General features: G+C 43.9%; 1 protein-coding gene across 1 annotated transcript; it reads right to left on the bottom strand.

Moving 5' to 3' along the window:
* Positions 1–1156: 1156 nt before the first annotated feature.
* On the bottom strand, positions 1157–20100 carry cpxm2 (carboxypeptidase X (M14 family), member 2). Its single transcript, XM_040177051.2, has 14 exons — positions 19387–20100; positions 17897–17998; positions 14777–14886; positions 12550–12689; positions 9848–9932; positions 9143–9293; positions 8525–8613; positions 7089–7212; positions 6576–6772; positions 5704–5883; positions 4774–5071; positions 4316–4455; positions 3821–3920; positions 1157–1994 (listed from the first exon to the last, which is right to left on the bottom strand). The coding sequence occupies exons 1-14, from the start codon at positions 19685–19687 to the stop codon at positions 1738–1740; spliced, it is 2274 nt and encodes a 757-aa protein (XP_040032985.1). The 5' UTR covers positions 19688–20100; the 3' UTR covers positions 1157–1737.
* Between the last annotated feature and the right edge of the window lie 917 nt (positions 20101–21017).

The raw sequence follows: 21017 nt of genomic DNA, 5'->3' as shown, positions 1-21017 counted from the left end.
AAGTTTGGTCCCAAATTTGTCTTACAATTTCTTACAGTTAATGAACGTCACCTCATGTTAACGATAAACCCATCCTCTTTTCAAACGTTTCACATCATTCCTTGTCATCATTCCTCAAGCACAACTATGGCAGCGTGTTTCTGCATAGAGGGTACATACACATTACGTCATGATAAAATGAATTTTTAAAAAGAGTGCAAAATCTGAGAGCGGAAACTCACAGGTGTGTTGGTACTCAAAGCCAGTTTCTTGTATTTCGGCTCTACGGTTTTCCAAACATTGCCTTGTTTTGAATACTCGGTTCTCACAGCCCCCCCGTGGAGATCAAGTCATCATTGGTGCAGCAGTTGAAAGTCTGAGACATCAACCTTTGCAGTGGCAATGCGGAGACACTAATCCCCCGTTGAGACACACACACACACACACACACACACACACACACTTATGGATTAAACCTATTATTTAAAACACTGTCCCGTCTATAGGACATCTACAAGTCACTGGTTATAGTGCAGAGCTGCAAAAAGTATGGCGATAACTACAAGCTCTGACATGTCCACCTCCCCAGTGCTCTGAGGTGATGACACGTGTGTGTGTGATCCTCTGATCAATAACCATTGGAGGAGGAGATGTGAGTTTAAGGTCCTCCTATAATTGCATGCTGGCTCAGAGAGAAGGAAGGCTGGCTGGTGTTGTTGTCAGAATAAGCCGGTGATCCATAAAAGCTCCAGCAGAGCTCACATAATCAGAGCCTTTTCCACCTCGAAACTCCCAAGACCGGATTTTACCGCAGACATCAAACGAGAGGATGCTTAAAATTAGCCACGGTGATTACAGAATGAAGTTCATTTTCCATTTGGGATGTTCAATCAGGAGGCAGGCAGGAGTGAATGTAAAATATGAGTTCATTTCAAAATGTTGTTTTGCTTCTGACGTGTTTTGTGTTTAATTGATTATTCCTCCACTGTACAGATTTGATACACTTTTCTCTATAATATTTCACAAATTATTATTATTATAACAAAGTTATTTCCAATAAACGACTTGGGATCATTATTTTTCCTGATTATGAAATCATAAAACAAAAGCGTTAATTACCCTTTTGATATCCATTAAGCTCCACAATCATTAATAAAATGAACACACTAATGATCAATTTCAATTTGTGCAAACATAGTCTTCATTTAATGAAATAAGTGTGACACAAATGGTCACTGAGTCCAAAAGTTTACTTTCAAAAGCACAGAATTGTACAACTGATAAGATAATACAGATTTTGTAGTGGTTTACTTAACTGTGTTATATAAGTTAATAAGTATGTACATGTAGTCATTCCTCACAGTGGTTAAAATGAAAGGTTAAGACAGACTTTTGTTTTGTAATATTGTTGAATAAAGTTGATTCCGTAAGTTGTTAAAGTTGATGTCATCAAAAGGTTGAAAATGTCTTAATAATAATATAATATATTAATATAATAAAAAAAGGGATGATAAACTTAACCTTTACAAAATGCACTGCATATAAAAACATTTAGTTGAAATAGACAGAGCTTATGTCTGGGTGGAAAAAAAAATAAAACTAAAACAAAACAGAAAGACAAATAATGCATCCTGTTTAAATTAATCCTCATTATCAATCACACTAATTCCACCTACGGCACTCTGGAGGAATCTCCACACTGTTGACCTCAGTTAGATCAGTGCATATGCTTGTTTTTAATTCTTCCGCTTACAGTCTTTATGTTCCCAGGCGCATCTCTCTGGTCCTGCGAGCTTGGAGCTGACTGACTGGCAATCTGATTGGCCGCTTGTTGAATTTTTCCATTATTTCTTTGATCCGTGACAGGTTAGTGCGCCCGATGATGAAGTTGCAGCTGGTGGCGCCCATCTCGTAGCCCACCTCGCACTTCTTACTCGTGATGCTGTATCCTTCAGCCTTTGCTGTCACTCTGTACTCCCCCGGGTTCAGCAAGCGCCAGTAATCCCCATCAGAAGCTGCGAACACACAACAAAAATATTACTTTTGCAGTTATCTATAAAAAAACAAAAGCAGAGGGCTAAATCTTATGCTGGGGAGACGAGGTAACAACAATGGTTGTTGAATATTTCTTTAAAGGAGAACAGAAGGTGAGATTTTAACAAAGTTTTAATATCTTCCTCTTTAATAGAATTTTACGTGCACCTTATTACCCAGAATGTTTAACGTTGCTATGAGACACCATCAGCTGCTGCGGACTTTTCTCTCTCTTTGGCCAACACGGTGCCGCTCAGAAAGAACTGATGTCATTGAAATTAAAATTCCAAACGTGTTTGATCTTGAGGCGGCTAACGGTTGATGAGGTTTAAGACTGGATCCATTGGCCCCTCACCTGACCGGCTCGTCTGGGCCGAACATTGATACCTACCAAGGCACAGAAGCGCGTTTCTCCTCTGTTTGCTGAGAGAGGGGTGAATCCGGGTCCAAATTGGCACAAAAGCCCTGCACCCCGAGCCCGACTGAAGCACAACATATTCGTTTTTCTGTTCAACAAAACACTCCCCAAACTGTTAAACACGTGCACACTTACTCGTGGATGAAAACGCACATGATAACCGCTGGTGGCCAGTACCCATTTTGTCTCTGGTAGAACATTTTGCCTTAAAGATCTGACCTTTGAGGCAACATCCAAACACTATTTCAAGTGGGACATATAATGCTCATTTAATCCCCTTTTAGTTAAATCCCAACAAGAAGAACAGTTAGCTTTACACATTATTAGTGCAGCAGCAGCGAAATGCAAATCTTGTCCTAGAAAGCTGAATTTCAAAGAGCCTGTTAAGCAGTGGCAAGAAGCAAGGCTCCATCTGAAGACTCAAATGAAAGTTGCAGAGTGCTTTGTGTTCTACTTTTGAGAAGCAGGTGTTCTATATTCCTACGTAGACTTTTAAAAATAGCTCTGCTTCGTGGCGTCGGATTTTTCTCGGTCTCTCGTTGCTCGCCGGTGTCTCGATGGGACCCCAGTGTGCTTGTAGTGTATTTCAGCGCGTGATGAACTCACGAAAACGTCCAAACATCTACCTGACCTGATTTTCAAGCCACCAGAGGCCAATTAAAGGTGACGGCGTGTCCGTCTCCGCTCACGCCCACGTTACTCACGTTCGGATGGTAGACGGGAATGTTATTGTTTTCTGGAATGCTTCAATGTCAAATGCTAATGATCTATAGGAACTCTCAACCTGTTAAGCCATCTTTAAGATATGAATGTAATGCGCTGTGCTGAGAACACCGTTGATTCATTCAGATGGGAGAAAGCAGCAGAAAAGGTACAATTTAGAAAAATAAATAGATTAAAATATTTTCTAACTGCAACCAAGAGGTTTCTCCCTGGTGGCGGAGCAAACACTCGGCTTGTACTTGTACTTAATTTCAGGAAAATTAATGGCTAATTTCCCTTTTGACATTTGATTTCACGCTCTAAGTACAAAAGCACTTGGCTTTGAATGCTGCATTTTTAGGCTTCAGCAGAGATTGCCGGAGGAGGAGGCACGATCGATAGTCAAACTATCAGACTCTGACTGTGATAGAGATTCCAAATGACTCCAGCCTGCTCCATTTACTCCAGTGACTCATTCCTGATGAATAACGTGAAGGGACAGTCGAGTCAGTGCAGTGAGGAGGCTTCTGTCGCACTGCTTTGATTGCAAATTCCAACCCGACTCACATCAAATTTCAGTGGCCGAGGTAAAAATATCCGAAACGACAACACTTGTTTTTGCATTTGTGTTGCTTACTCAAATGAAATAAATCCTATGTGTGAAACAGTTGAATTGCGGCGTCGTACCTGTGCGGATATCATGGCCGATGCCCTGCACGGAAACGATGGCATTAGCTATTCCGCGACCTTGAAGGTCCCTCACCACACCTTTGATCCCACGATGCACCTGCACAGGAAGAAAACACGGCCCGGGCAGCCATGAGTGAATCCTGATCCAAGTTTACCCCCAAAAGACTTCTCTTCATAATTTATTACAATGTGTACGACATGGCGTGATGTATAATTTTTGATCTTCAACAGATCTCTTGAGCACGCCTTAATAACTTTCCTCCCGCATTCTCATGCAGCCGTAGATTTTAATCCGTGGCTTTTACTGCAAATTTCAGTGAGGGTTTACGTTTGATAATGTGTGCAGATTGTGCGACAGGAACAAATTGATATGGCTTCCATATTCCAAAAATAACAGCACTTTATTTATTTTTTTAAAAGCATGTGCGGATCGGTTGCGCGCAAGCACGTCTTCTTGAGTTTTCTCCCTGATTTGGCAGTTTGCCTCTGTACCTGCTCCATGAAGACAAGAAGAGACTCGCGATTGTTTTCCCACTCCTCGGGCAGTTCGCTTTCATGCGGGAATTTGTCGCAACCCACGTACATCGAAAACTCGAAGCAGTTGGTGTGCAGATAGCTGAAATCATTCATACCTGCCAAGAAAGAGAAGCACATCTGTTGGCCAGCATCGATTATAGTCAGCATTTTGACCAGTTATTGCTGAGGACTTGTGGTCTTAATTGAGCCTTTTTAAAAAAAATGTTTTTTTACTCTGCCTTTGAATTACATAATGCTTCAAACTAAAAGGTGGACGCTTTTTGAAAACAGCCAAAGGGCTTCGGGTTCTGAATATGCAGATGTGCCGAACAAAGCTGCGGCTCAAAGGATCACAGCCGAGCAGAGAAATCCTGCAGAGCGCAGCGTCGGGATCAATGTGAGAAAACACCCGGGTCGGCTGTAAAAACACTAACTGCCGGCCGCGGTGTGCCAGGACGCCCCGTTGATGGTGCCGTCCTCCTTGGCGAAATCTTCCGTGTGGCAAACCCTCCGGTTGGCGGCCGTCATCAGGCGGTGGGTGGACGCGTAGGAGAAGGCCAGCCATCGGAAGACGTGGTCGTCCGGAGTCGGGGTCTGCTCCCTGGCCACCCCTTGGGAGCGAGTTTTGTCGTACGGGAAGGTCACCACCAGCTCCCCTCCCTGGATGTTACCGCCCAGCACGAAGGGTATCTTCTCCATCCATGCGATCAGAGCCCGCGTCTCCACGGCAACCTACAGCAGGGACACAGGAGGAGGGGATAATGTAACTCATGCAATCATCTCAGCACCGTGATTACTAAATTAACTCCCCCACTGAAAACAATTTTGTCGCAGCGTGCTCTCAAGAGGGGGGTGATGGAGCTGCAACACTCCCGGGCTGTGAACTGATTTCGCGGATGCACGGGCAGAAAAGTGAACACGTTCCTCGATAAGTAACGCCGCTGGTGTTTGGACTCGTGATCTAAACCGGCCCCCCTGTCTCTCAGTGCTGGCCGGCGGTTAATGAGGCATCTGAAGCTGCAGCGGCTGATCTTTGGGGTTTGAGTCACCTGTGGCTCTCGGTCAGAACTCTTGTGGGAATGAGCTTTTAAAAGATCGGCGGGGCCTATTTTAGCTCGCCGCCTCGTCGTCACGAGTAGCTGATGCATTTGCATCTCCCAAAATAGACTGCGATGGTTTCCCCACGAGGCTGTTTCATCCTTTTCAACATGCAGACGGTCCTTACGATGGGATTTTGGAGGAAGTGCAATACGAGGACATTAAGTTGCAGCCTCCAGTTGTTGAGCGGAAACAAAATGGCATTTCTGTTTGTAATCTGAAAAATGCATGCCGTCCCCTGTAGGCATGCTGAAATTGACACTCACCGAGGCATTTTTGGACAAGTACCACTCGGGAACGGGCACATGGTGGTTGAACATTTTGCGAGGGATCCACTTCTTGGCCTCGCCTTCCCACAGAATGGAGTTCAGATCGGGGAAGTTGTGGTGAATGTCAATGCCATCATTGCTCCATCTACCCAGAGACCAGCCGCTGAGCTCGGAACCCTGGGCGAGAGAACGTGAAAAACAGACCAAATGTGAGGAAAACTCAGAGAGAATGATTTGCGGTAATGAGTGTTCCCTAAGCGACGGAGCGCGGCTCAGAAAGGCTCGCTGGGAAGTGTGGAGGTGTCATCCCACTTTGCCTCCCTGTTATTACAACTCATCCAAAAAAAAGCTGCTAAACCTCAGACAGGCGTTGCAGAGCGGGGTTTATTCTGAGTGGGTGCAGCAGGACTTATACATTATGGAGTATCAGTGTATCTTGTTTTGTGATTATGTATTGTCCTAATTGTATACTTTTTTTTAATTGTAAAATTACTGTTGATAATTATGAATAAAACTGAAAATTAGCAATTTGATATGATTTTTTAAACCAAAAAACTGGCCAGCCCGTTGTCCTTTTTTTTCTGTGCAAGCTAACAAGCCCTTTCATCGAGAAAGGGTGCAGCTGCCTGATACTTTTTACTTTTTATCAGTGTTTTTTCACAGCCAAGCAACTAGCACATGTCTACTTACACAACACTTTGTTCATCGGCTCATTATATTTATTCTACCAGCTCGGTCGAACCAACTTTGCGGCTCGCGCCACATGTGCCCCCATCGGGCCCATCAAGTCTTGTCGACAGATATGCGGCTGTTCTCACCAGCCTCCAGCACGTGATATGAGGTCACTGATGTCCGTCTTGCAGACGTACCGCTTCAAAGGCTTTCTCGTACCCATCGGGGTTGAGAGATGGCAACAGGTGGATTCTGGTCTCTGCCACCAGGTGACGTATCCGCTGGTTGCCGGACCGATACTCCAGACACATGAACTGCATCAGCAGGAGGAGCAGCTCTCGTCCCAGCACCTCGTTACCATGGGAACCTGCCGTGTAGCGAAACTCTGGTTCACCTGGTTGGACGGGTTCGTCCGAAGAAAGAGAACAGGGGGAAGAAAGAAGGGGGTTGTGTGTGCAATATTCAAATGGAACAACACAAACATGAGACAGAGGAAAACACTCAGTCTCTGATGTTAACATCATCACCAAGAGGATCATGTGTGTGGGATCATGATTGAGGGGGGTGTTGGCCGATTATAGGTTGGGTTCATTCAATCACACAGTACAGATGTGGTTGTTGCAGACAGACATGACGGAGATCCGCACTCCACCGAGCGAGCCTTTCTGCTTGTACACTAAATCAAATCCATTTGCATTAGACGTACTCACCCACTTCATGTTCTCCTGGATTGTCAGAAATCTCTATGGCATACAGCTTGAGGCCACTGTGGCTCTTTCCTATGTTATATATCCGGGTGATGTTGGGGCACATTTCATTGACCACCTTCATAAGCTGTGGGCGATAAATAATGAGGCATCAGCTCTTGATAAATAATACAATTCAAAATTTTTGGATTTTGGAAAGGAATATTTCATGATTTGATGATGGTTGGTGTGTTGTGTTACTGTTGAAGAGATAATATTATAGACGCCTTATTATTTTGCCTATTTAATAATGGTTTTATTTGGCAATTCTGAAAATACCAAGTAATTGGCGGTACTGCTATCTTAAATGATGGGAACCCATTGCCAGCGCAGTGTCACAGACCTTAATTAATAACGCTGGAGAAGGAAGGAAAAGCAGTCGAGGTAATTAGGAAGACAGGCTTGTGGAGGAGCTGATTAAAATGGCATCAACTAATCATTTACCCATGTGTGCATGAGTGGAGACACAAAAGAAGAAGTGGAGTGGGGAAAGAAATAACTAGCTGCATAGAAATGTGTGTTTGTTGGCTTTTCCAGCTGCTGCCGCAGAAGCCATCAACCAGTCAGGAGTGATGCGGTTTAATCGAGTGGTAGAAATTCCGACATTACCAAGATAATCATTGAACAAACATTTGATTATGAGATTCTTGCTACTGGTTTAATAACAGCACCACTGCGTTTTTAAGCTTCACAGCGTATACAGCCCATCGATTTATTCTAAGATAATAAAAGTCATGAGTTTCTCTCGTCGTGGGCATGTACTGAATTTGAGAAGCCACTATGTGCGATTTCCAATTTGAGGTTCTGGCAATTTATATATTTAAACTGCTGTAGACCAGGGGGACATTTTATACCGGGCACCTGCGCGGAGAAAAGTAATGTTAAGATTGAAAAGGTGTTTTAAAATGAGTCATTTTCCTTTTTAGTGGGCAGAGAAAGACAGTTGTAAAGAAATACGTGTTATTCCTGGCTGTCACAGCAGGACAAAGTAGCTTTATAGTGAGCCATACGATCAGGGCACCCATTTGATTAAGTCTCATGATCGGTCATGACAGCAGCTTAGGACACCTGCAGTGAACTGTCTAGCTCAGGGGAGCAGCCAACATTTCACACACTACAACATTACACTGACAAATGCAGCTGTCCTCCTCCTCCTCCTCCTCCTCCTCCTCCTCCTCCTCCTCCGTACAAACCAGCTACCGGTCACGACATCTACACCGATACGTGACGACGAAAGCCAGATGCCTGATGTGTTTCCGCGTGGCTGGCAAAGCTCACTTCAATTGTCACACCGGTTGCCTGCCGCTGGCTCGAAGTCACACGAGACGTTTTTATTGCTCTGGTGCCTTTGAATAAGCAGACGGCTCGTATCTGTTGTTTTTCTGTTCGGTGTGACTCACCTGCCTCATTTCTTTGTAGCTGTGGTGTCTGAAGTCCAAGTTGTCTGTTGTGATGACTTCATTGCGTCTGTGGTAATAATTATTGGGATCTGAGGGAAGTGCGAAAACACATAAAGGAGGTGGAGTTATTTTTATTTGCAAAGGAAAGAAACGATCAATGGGGGTTGGGGTGTTGGGACTCTCCTCCAGTTAGGGTTCAGTCCAGCTTAATTACAGATTTAGCTTACCTCAGGTGGTACACGGCCATGAGTAAGTTATGTGTAAGTTCTATTGTTTTATGTGGGCTAGGGTTTGTATTTTTGGTGCAGTAGCAGTAAGTATTGAAGATTTAAGACAATGAAAAAGTCTTCTTTTTAAAAAAAATGTTTAAAAAAAACTTTAACACAGATGGTTTGCTTCCAATTTTCCACTAACCCTACCTACGGTGTTTTGTGCCAGGACCACACCAAACTATGAATATCACAGTTTTAGAAAACAGCTTTATTTTGCGACAGTGGATGCTGAATTTGGTAGTTCTTTCTCCCTGAACAACTATCTTGTACCGTCCTGCCTTTGTTTTTTACCCTCCAGGTTCAGGATATTGTTCATGTGTCGGCTTTGTCCATACAAACCCGTCACCTGGCATTGGACAGCCAAGGATCTCCACTCTCATACAGACGCTGCCGCTGTGAAACCAAGATCGAGGGTTGACTCGGATGTATCGGCCGACCACTGGCTCCGGAAGCATGTTCCGGACCGGGATCTCCTTTTCCCTGTTGCCGATGAAGATCTACTGAGGCAAACGCATTTCTCAAGATGTTGAATAAAGAACAGGATTTTTTATTTTGTATTTTTTTAAGTAAATATTGGTTGATGTCTCCTTCAATTTATTTGTTTTTCTCGTTTGAATACAATACAAACATTTGCAAATTAAATAAATCCCATGGTCAATTAAAAATAGTAAAAGATCTTTGCAGGTTTTGTACACGAAACTCAAGAAAAAGCATACCTTCATGCACTTGTAAAACACAATTAAATCTTAATACCACCAGGATTTTATCACCCTCTGTTGTAGTTCCTCCCTGCACCTTTTGGCATTTTACAAGACAAACAGTGCAGCTGGCATTTGACATAGCATGTGTGTGAGTGGGTGAGCGAGGATGCGTGTAGACTAAATTACTGCAGGGGCCCTATCTCCCACATCAATGACGTCACCAACGGAGGGAGTGTAAAGTTACACCAAAATGTCATTAGCTGAGATTCGAACCGCACCGGGGGTATTGAAGCCGGGCTGCAACGGAGAAGAATTAAGGATGCTGGAAGGGTGTCATGATTGTGACTTACCAGGTCCTTTGAGCCGTTCTTCAGCGTTATCCAGGTGTGACTGTCGTTGCTCACCATCACCTTGTACGAAGTTACCCAATCGCTCCTGTTAGGAGCGGAGGAAATATCCCATCAGGCTTAATTCAATGCAAATGAGGCGACTCGCTCGGCACACGTCCAGACACGCTTGATTCTCACTGGGGGAGAGTCGTTTTAAAAATAGCTCAATTTGAGAGGAGGTCAAAGAATTTATATCAGAATTAGAGACACCTGAGATTTTTATTGCTCAAAGTTGTGCAGAAGTGAAGTTTGTCATGTAGATCATTTTTATTTCATTTGGGTTAAGTTGATTAGACTGAAAATCCTTTATCTATCGCTTAGATTATTGACTTTAACAACTGAACATATCCTGAAATGCTGTCGGTTAATCAGGAGTCTCGAACCAGTTCAATAATACAAAGTGTTATATAATTGATGGGTGCTATTGTGAATTTAGCATTAAAAGTCGTACTAATGTTAAAAGAGTGGTTTGACATTTTGTGAAATGCACTGTCGCCAAGAAATTGATGAGAACCACGTGATTGATTCCACTCTCTGTGCGCTAATGATGGAAATATCCACCTGCCTGGGCTTAGCTTAGCACAAACACTGGAAGCAACCAGCCTGGCTTTGTAAAACTAATAATGATCAAAATCTACGCCAGCACATCCAAAGCATGTTTAATAAAATCTGTACACAGACTGAGTTATAGAAAAGACACGTTGAAGTTGCATGCTGTATATTCTGCCCATACACATTGACTGTTTAGAGTCTCTGCTGGTTGCCTGGCAACCTCAGGATGAGGATAAGACACCAATATCATCTCATTTGGGAAGGAAAAATCTAAAAACATAGTTTTAGCAAATTTGCTTAAAATAATGCAGTCTTTAAATGACAGCGGACCATGGTGCAAACCATGCTAGGGTGTGTCAACCATTTTAAACTATTTCCTGTATCTTTCCAGGCTTCCATCAATTTCCGTACTACTGTATAGTAAATCTTATTGGTCCACTTCTAAAACTTTTTTGACCTGTAAGCGATGTGAGCAGCGTGTAGGTTGACAGTGAATCCTGTGCCCCTGGATAAAGACATCAGTGCTGAGCTGGTCCGGCTCGGTTAGAATTCCCAGTTCTGCTAATTAAAGCACTGTTACAGACAGAAGCTGGCACCGCAGACAGTTACATGCCCCGCAGAGCTAATTGTGGAAGAAAATTCTGTCTGAAGCTGGTGTTCTAGGACTTACAAACACAGGCTGATAAAGTATCTCCCCATGCTCTCTAACTACACTGCAGTTTCCAGAAGTCTGCGCTCGCTCTTCCCAATTAAGAAGCACAAACGCCAAAAAGTTGCCAAATATCATTTCAGAGCAAGCTACAGTGGATGGGTAAAATCTGCACCGAAGCAGTTGTTGGTTTTCTTGGTTACTATAGGAACATGGTTAAATAGAAATTGTTTAGTTTGTAACTTTAAAAAAAATCTCTTTTGAAAATAATTTCAGCCATTCAGCCATTAAGAAAAATAAATGATGACATAGGCCTTTACAGTGAGGGACAGGTTTCCTGTATTGATCCCAAACAGAACATGAGGCTTAATAGTTGCAAAGATTTGTTGAATTTTATGTTATTTATTATTTTTTACTGATTGTCAGGTATAGGTGTACCCTTTTGAGTTTGGTCAGAAAAGGTGACACTGTACAATCAAACAACGTAGTCCATATTTTAACTTAGTAATTGAAGCTATGGGGATGCATAGTTGGGTTGTCATTTAAGAATAAATATTTTTCTAAATGAGACAGACAGATTAATGTTCTGATGAGTTGACGCAGTTGGAGGTGACATTAAACCAAATGCTTTGTAGAAATTGCCATGGAAACTGGATGGCACTACAATTCATGTCTTAATAAGCTCCACAGAAACCGTGGGCAGCGCAAAGCGGACTGATCCCATGGCTGATAACATTTACTGTAAATACAATTAAAACGTTTAGTTTAAAATATCATCCCAACTGGTTTTACTTCTTTTTTTCCCGGTCATTGGAGTGGGTTGAACAAGCTCGCAGTGCAGTTTCTTTAACGTTATAATATATATATATATATAATATATTGACCTTTTAGTGGAGATGAAAGAATGAGGCTCTACTCAAATCAATCCAACTCATAAATCCTTAATCCCACAGTGACAGGATCAGAAAATACTTGGGAAAAGAGCAAACAGCAGTGAAGATGTACGGCGCCATGTGGGCAAAACTGTAAAGCGTGTGTTGTCTGTATTTGTGAAGTCAAATTTTCCAGTTGGATTTAAAAGAAAATCCAAGAGTCATTCGAATTCTTGTTATTTTGAAACCCGTACCATCTGTAATTTGATTTTACCTGTTTAGATTTATATACTAGTCACATGGAACCACTTTGGTCTGCAGTCTAGACCAACCTGATCTCAACAAATATTGGATGGATTGGCCTGAATTTTGATGATTATTCCAACATGACCCTGTAGGGTGATTTGTGGTCTTATTGTCTAAATGATCCCATTGTGTATTCTAATAATTTACTTACTTACTGGCATTGAAGGCAACATAGTACGGGTATAATATAAGCCCCACGCGATTATCGTTAGCTTGGATGAGAAAGCTCTTCATCCTAAAACCACATGAGACCGTCCATGCACGTCTGCTCGGCTCCTACTCACGACCAGAGGGAGCTTCTGCCTTGTGTGATGACCCCTGTGAACTTTGTCAGCCTCCTGGCGTCCACCTCGAACCACTGCAGCGGGTCATCTATCCCAGCGCACCAGGCCCCGTCGTAGAGGTCGTCTTCATAAATGCCGGCCTGCAGACCAGAAACAGTTTTAATCCGGATGTCCATGTAGAAACACAAAGACACTGTCCTTGTTTGGTGCAACACGCTGGATATTATTAACGGTAACTTCGTTGACTGAGCCGAGCTGTGCTGAGATGTTTAGATTTGGTCCTTTAAATCTGAAATAGGTTAATCGGGCTTTGAAAATGATGAAGAAGAGATGTTGATTGTACATTTAACAAAAGAGTTCCATGATACGAGGCCTGAGCATTCCGAATGTGAATGAACAAAAGCAAAACCCACGCCAGTGGCGTTGTGTCACATTAAGAAACACGGGACGCATCTGTTTCTGGGTGTTGATGGATGACACGCGAGGACACGTTTTCTTCACACTTGCTCGGCTCAACGGCTAAAATTTGAACCAATAATGAGCGAAATGCTGCTGTCTCCATGAAGCCTGGTTGGTCACATTGATCATCTCTTTCTGCACTGTGCATGAGTGCGTTCGGCAGTGACACTGACTCTGAATCGTGACAGTCTCTTTGGAGTACGCAGCACTTATTTAACACGGTGGGGCTAATTAAACAAAGATCTGAACACAAATATATGTAACTTGACATCCTGAATCCAATTTCAACACTCTCACCTCAAAGAGGGGTTAATGGTTAATTGAGGTTCTGTGCAACTTTGATTAATTATACATAATTATTTTTTTATCAAAGTCTTTAATGTGGCAAATTAGTCCTGTGCTTGTGAACTTTCCTGGATCCCTGTGAGAAACCTCCAAGGTCAAATTGTGGTTATGCAATCTCACACGTATCCCATATCTGAACAAGCTGATTAGATGATCCAGCTTTGTGTCGGGCTGCAGGTTGGAAATGAAAAAGAAGCTCAAAATAAAGAGAAAACTAAATAATACCCCAAAGTTAAATTTAAGTGCAGCTATGAGAGACGCTGTAGCCTTAAGTATTAATGGTTCAGCAGCTCTGAACCAAATTCCCTAAAGCAAAAATGCATTTCCAGATTTATTGCTCAGTGATTTGTGAGCTTTGCAAATAAAATTCTCTGCCAAGGAAGGTTTCTTTTTTTCATCCCCTTTGTCTGTCAAATAGCAGAGCAGATCTAAAATATACATATTCAAACGCATTAAATGGAAATATGGAGACGGTCCTCCCAATGACCACTAGTGCCAATCCATATACAGGTGCAGACCCATCTTCAGATGTTGTTACTTCTGAAAATATGTCACAAATATTAATTAAAATCAGAATCATCAAGTTTGCAGAGGGCGTTCAGTCTAGAATTTCCATTGCTCATCTTTTACTGTGAAGATGAATCTCCCTGAAAACGTAAAATTTATCACAGAACTTTTGGTGTCTGTAAACTAAACAGACTGTAGCAGCTCTGAAAAGAAGCGAGGCATAAAGCGAGCTCACTGGCCACAAGCTGGATCCCACCGGCAACATCTGCCTTCTAGGTTGTTTCGCCTAATTTGCAGTTCTGGACACCATCTCTTCCCCTGATTCCTGACAGGCGCTCACATACATGTACGTGCACCCAAACACCCAAACACACACACACTAGCTGAAGAACAAACACTTTGTTTTGGGAATTTCCTGAAGCACAATGCCTTGCCTTGTGTTGAGTGGATTAAGAGCATGTGTGTGTGTGTGTTTGTGTGTGTGTGTGTGTGTGCGTGTGTCATTAATTGTTTGCAGCACAGCCCACAGAGAACGAGGCCCGCTCCACACATGCAGAGACCCTCAAAGCGAAGCTCGCACTAACAGGAAATACCTCTTCTCTCAAATGCCAATTCTTCCTGTGAGGTTTGGGGATGTGCCCCGGGTTCGATGGCATATTACATTCTCTGTTGATGAGCTTTTGGAGTATTAAAAATCCATATTTTTACAGAGCAAGAGCCAGTTAGCAGCCAACATCTTTCGGTGGAGAAAATTAAAAGATGCTATCTCTGGATCACATTTCCTTTGTACTGGAAAAAAAAAGAAAAGAAAACGAAGCGTTGACTTCCCAAGACGGCTGGAATTGCTCGGGGGAACTATGCAAGCTCCTTCTGCTCAGCTTTCCCAAACTACCAACACTTTGCATTGCTGTCTTACCTGGATGTTGAGACGACCTCTGTGTGCTCCAAGGCCGTAGCGTTTTGTAGTTGAAGCGTGAAGCTGGAAGTCATCAATCCTCAATGTCTCCAGTCCCATGGGAGGGCATTCTGTTTCACCAGAATGACACATTTCTATTGTTAATGTTGTGTGTGTGTCACGTGCCGAACGGCTCCAGGAGCATTGTTTTGTGCACAGTACAGCTCGTCACTCTGCAACTGAAATCTGCAACTGAACTGTGTAATGTAGTCAAAACAACAGGCCGATCACATAAAACACCCAATTTAGAGCAGAACGTAATTGTTTGGATAGCGGATCCTCATTCTGACTCCTTAAAGGCGTTTAGGAGACAAAAAAAAGACTTAAGCAATCATCGAGTCTGTGAAACACTTCACACTTCAGTCTGTAAACAACTCATTTCTGCAAGTGGGTTTTTAATATGATGACACGTGTCCTCATGGATGATAAATGACTCCACAATAAGCACATTTTTCAACGCACACCTTTCACAGCTTTTATAGCTGCGCGCCTGGATGCATACCTAAACGTTCCAGATGACAAGGGACAAAATGTGAAATATCAGCAGCTATAATCTCCAAACCTGTTGAGCATGTTCAAAGGTGTTGGCAAAAAGATATATATTCAGATCAAAGGTTTTCGATAACTCAAAGGCATATTCTTATTGCCTGACCACTGCAGGGGGGGTTTGGTGCCAGTCCTATTAGCAGAAATTGGATATGCTGACAGACGGGTCAAAATCATAAGACGTTTTGATTCCTCGAGACCTTTTGTAGCACATAGTTCCCTTAGAGCACTGCAGCTATTTTAAATTGCTTTTTTACGACAGATAGATACAAAAAAATGAGAATATGAAGCAGCAGAGAAGGATATGTCCTGACTGTAAATTCGTTATGAATCAACCTCATACATGTGCCATGAAGCCACCTTCTAATGCCCTTTTCCACAGCCTTCTTTTCCAGCCCAAAGATAAAATAACCCCGATGACATCACCATGACACACTGATATACACGGTTATTTCTTTCCAGACTTATCTCTCAGACTTGTTTCCACTTCACGATCACGTCGTCATCAATAAAGATATTAATACACGACTTTAGCTACACAAGTTATCCAAGGCACATCGAGACTGAACAGTTTCAAGAGTATGGTCTTTCTGGCTGAAGCCAAAGCTTTAATTCGGCGATCAGCAGTCATAGATGTAACTAATCTACTCTGCATCCTCCTTCAGTGCCTTTAAAAGCTGCACATCGCTTAAGAATGTTTTCATTTGCTGCTGGAGGGGGCTCGCAGCACATTTGAACAAACGCCTGTCTTTAAGCGATAGCAGGAACTCACTCGTGTGAGATTAGCTCATCTTTTCACACTACAGTGAATATCAGGCAGTGCGTGCCAAATGAGCAGATAAAGGAGGATGTGTGAAATCCCCAATGCCCACCGGCTATTTGGGTGGGACCATGTTTTTCTGTTTGTGGACATCGACCCGGGATAACGGCGATGGGATTTTCCCAGCAAGGATTTTCTGATCAGTCGGCGGTCCGTTTGCACACGCGGCATATGCTGCACATGTTGGTGTCATGCAGGTCTCCCGCAGCGTAACAGACACAGAGACATGAAAAAATACATTTTTCTGAAAAGATGTGCTGATTGTAAACGTTTTCGATCAAGCCAGTGATTAGGCCGCTTAGCTTAGTGTGCATAGTGACTCCGTAGAGCAACAAAACCCACTGTGATCATACGTGAGCGTGTACTCCTTTATTTAAAATCCCTCTGGAATCAAACACCCTTTAAAACCACAGGCTTTCTGAAAGGAGCCATTACATCAGGCACATCCTGGTCTTTGAGGCCTCCTCCCAAAAAAAAAGCGCTTGCCGACACTGGTCCCTGTGGCCATAAATGACATTACAGGATAAAAGCTGGAAACATGGAATTCTGAACAACTTGCTTTAATGCATGCGCCCAGTGAACCACTTTTAATGGCCCCACAAGTCAGAATTTACAATGTCTTGTGGTAACATTTCAGTTTTGCAATAAAGCCACTGAAAAGTGGATCCGTGACGTTCTACAAAATTGACTCTGCTTCAGCAGCTTGACTCTGCAGATGTGAAAAAATGCGATATCTGTGCAGACACATCTTGTTTCAAAGCATTTCTGTTAGACTGATGGAAATAATAAAGGAGGCATTAGAACATCTGCTGGATCAAAAGTCTAAGACCTGTGTTTTATTAATTCCGTATTGTTTTGGTATGTGTCCATGAGGCAGTCGCTGAGGTTCTGCTGCACATCCAGCAGCTCTTCATATAGAAAGTGCATGATCCCTACATTTTAATAAATCAGCTGGAGAGGCCCAAACAGATTGATGTTGAGTCAGTTTCAACTGTGAAAGCATGATTTTGGGAGCCTAATCCTTCCCGATCTGGACTTTGCTCTTCTGTGTGCCAGTCGTGTCCCCATGGAGTTTCCCATTTTCCATCATGCAAGACCATTCACATTTCTGCTCCCATTCCTGAGTGCCAAATTAAAAAACGGCGGCTTCTTAAGCTCGAATATAAACGCATGAATTCAAAATATGCCACCGCAGCCTCTCCTAAGCTTCGAGAATAATTCAATACAGCTCCTCATTACGCAAAGAAAAATGTCTGACACCGTGTAAATAAGTCTAATGGGGGCGGCATCACAACGGTCAAGGCTGCGGAAAATCTGGAATCAATGCACATGTTGCTTTGCCCTAAATCACGCGCTTGGTTCATCCGCCGTCTGACGTGGCAGGAGGGGGGCATTCTGGCTTCAGTTTAGCAGATGTATCACGCACCATGGAAACCAAACACAATGCTTCATAGGCAGAGAAGACATCCCTCCCTCTGTGGCTTGGACTCCACCTCTGAGAGCATCGTCTTATATTGCTAGACTTTGTTTTTTTCTGCCAGGGGAAAATATGCTCTCTGAAACACCCTTCTCCTCTCCAAAATATTTGTCATCTCTGAGAGAGTTGTTGTTTTTCTCCTTCATCTTCAACGGCTCGCGTGAAGGCGGGCGCGTTTGGAGGGAAGATGAATTCTCATGAGGTCATGAATTTCCACATAACGAGCGTTTTCACTCACCCTCATTCATCGAGTTGTACTGACGGCCTCCGTCTGAGGTGCCGGTTGCGCTTTTTGCGGCGCTCTTCTTGCTCTTCTCTGCCTTTTTGTTGGGCGTTTTCACTGAGGGAGGAAGGACATTACATCAATGCAGGAACGGAACGTCACCTTAAAATCACTTTAAAATAACGTTGATTTACTGTTGAGTGTTGTACACGTGTAAGGAAGAAGGTAACTCAGTGTTCAAATCAGTCGTAGAAGCAGCCTGCAACACGAGGCAGGATGGAGGCAGGAACCACGTGGTAGAAATGCTTCTCACATCTGAAAGTCTTTAGCCTCGTTTCATTCCGGGAACAGGTTCATTCTCAGGTCCAGGCTGCGTATGTGGTTCAGCGCAACAGATATGAAAGGCTAGAGATGTTGGCTCAGGATACGAGAAGATGCGATTGTGTCGGGGAGGTGAGGGCCATGTTCACAGCAACTTCAGGTTCATCAATGTACCACAATAGACGGTTTATAGAATATCTCAAAACATATTTTTTTCAAGACCATTACCGAGAACAGAAATCGAGACCCTAGGTTTCTATTACAAGTTCATTTTTGAAATGAATAAAGATACACAGCAATTACCTTTGGAGCGATATGATAATAAAATCCCCAATTTATTGATTGTTTTGTCTTATTGTATGTACAGTGGACCATTGAACCAACCATTTTATGCTTTTAGAAAAGCAAAAAAGTAACCATTGCCCCAGAACATCTTGATCTATCATCATCATTAAATAATTATGCCGTGTGATTAGTAAAAAAACTTAATTAGACAACTCCCATCAAAAGACAACAGTGATTTCTCTATATGTCATATTGCTGCTCCAGTCCCACCTGCATACAAGCCAGATGCCTGAAACATGAGCTCACTGTCGACACAGCTGCTCTTTATTATCTGCCACCAACCAACCAAAAGCTCTCACGCCCGTCACTGTCCTCCAATCGCCCCGGCCGGATCCCAAACATACCTACAAAAGCTGCTACTGTGTGTGCCGAGAGTCCCACACAGCCCTTGGAGCTTTAGGAGGACAGAACTGCTTTTTGGGAAAAAGCGTGGATATCACACATGTGTTCTGGCACCTACACGTAATGCAGGCCCGACCTCCGCTGTGGGCGAGGCTGTTAATCCTGCGGTTGTGCAAAAAGACGGCTCTGATCTGTGTGTATGGTCGGCGGGTTTAAAAAGGAAGACTACACGAGGAGACCAAAGTTTTTATTTTCTTTGCCAATCCATCGTCGTGTGAAGAATACAACCGCTCCGGGAAAACACAGCTTTCCAATAAAAATCAACTTGCAACTTTTAACACCAAGTAATATTTTAAGCAAAAACTTGCATGCCGGCACACTGTCATCTTGTGGTGACACCAATTCACAAAGTTTGTTCCAGAGTTTCATCAGAACTTCAAGTTTCTAACTCAACTATATGGTCACAATAACTACTATCCATCTGAAATTATATTTACCTGTTTTTCCATCAGCAGTGGTTTTACCCGTCTGCCTGCCGCTGCCTGCATCTCCCTTGGGCGCTTTCTTGGTGGGACTCTGGCTCGGCTGCTCGTGCATGTCAGGTGTCGAGGCCGCAGGCTTCTCCTGCACCCGCACCTGGTTGAGCTGCTCTCTGGTCAGCAGCTCCTGCATGTAGTAATCCTCGTCCTCGCCGGCGAAGCCGTGGCTGAGGTCTGCGAGCCCCACGAGGAGTCCCAGCAGAGCCAGGGGGGTCAGGAGGCCGAGGCGCTGCCCTGCCATGACCCGACGCCGTCCCATCCACTGCTCCCTCTCCTCCCTCTGCCCTCCCGCTCCGACGCCGAGAGTTCACAAAGTTCTCTGAGCGCTCAGAGTCACTGGGAAAAAAAGCAGCGGAGCCAGAGGGTCCATGGACGCCTCGGTCTGGGAAAAATGCAGTGAGGGAGGGAGAGACTGCAGCGAGCAGGAGACGAGGAGGGAGAAAGGAGAGGGAGAGAGAGAGAGAGAGAGAGACAGACAGCACAGATCTCTCCTTTAGTCAGATGCTGGCAGGTGAGTCTAAAAGAAGCACTTCATTCCGTCTGCCGTTCGGATCCAGAACCATTCCAAGCCGCTGACACATTGCACCCTCGTCTTATTATAATATACGTCTCTCTGAGAAACACACATGACACATTGAGGATCTGCTTTCATCTCCATCTCCTCCCACTCTGTCTGGGGCAGGCTTTAACCAGAGGGAATCAACTCGGGGGCTGCTCTCAACCAGTTTGAAAATGTTGCAGAAGCAGTGGCGCAGGCAGGGTGGGGAGAGGGGGGGGGGTTGAATAAGTGCCACAAGAAGAGAAGAGAAAAAACAAAACAAATCAACGCCTTGCTTCTCATGGAGTCATTTGCTGAGGCCGTCCTCGTTCCTTCCCAGCCCTGCTTGCACTCAGTGCAGTGATTTACACCTTAGCAAGCCGCTGGATCGGAAAGGAACCGACTCTGTGCGGAACGTGCCGTCCGACTGGATGCCCAATGTGTCACGCCTCATCTCGTCAGCCCCGTCGGTTCATCGTGTTGCGTTCCGCTCCTTCCCCCCCTCACACTCCACTCAGCTGATGGAGCCTCGCTTTCCCAAGAAGACCATAATAAGCCTAAAGCCAACACACTCCAAAACCAACCAAAACCATATTTCTCCAGCTAGAAGGATTTATCTTAAACATAGATGAAGGATGTGTTGTATTTGGCTTCCCGAGTAGCATTTGCAATTCATTTCTGCAGAGGCTTTGGAGTCTAGCCTTCAGGCTTAAAGTTGTCCTGAGGAGAAGTAGGATTCCACCAAACATTTGCACAACTAATAAGCACAGCTTCTGACATTTAGTCGACCCGAGGCGAGACACAACACGGCAAGGATAATAATTCCCTAGCAAGCCTGCCCGATTCAAGCGCGCCGCTTCATTACATGTAAGCGACGTGGACGGACACGGCACACGGAAGGACTCTGAATAGGTTGTATGGAAATCAGACTCTACACCTGAGACTGATGGCTTGTGAATGGTGCTGAAAGAGGCCCAGGCTGCAGGCTGAACAGGATCTGGAGTGGGCGGACAGCTGGAGGGTGGCAGGCTCTGTGCTCAGTGTTTTGCCA

Source organism: Gasterosteus aculeatus, chromosome 5 (genome assembly GCF_964276395.1).
Source record: "Gasterosteus aculeatus chromosome 5, fGasAcu3.hap1.1, whole genome shotgun sequence".
Lineage (NCBI taxonomy): Eukaryota > Metazoa > Chordata > Actinopteri > Perciformes > Gasterosteidae > Gasterosteus > Gasterosteus aculeatus.
This window is presented reverse-complemented; position numbering and strand designations above follow the sequence as displayed.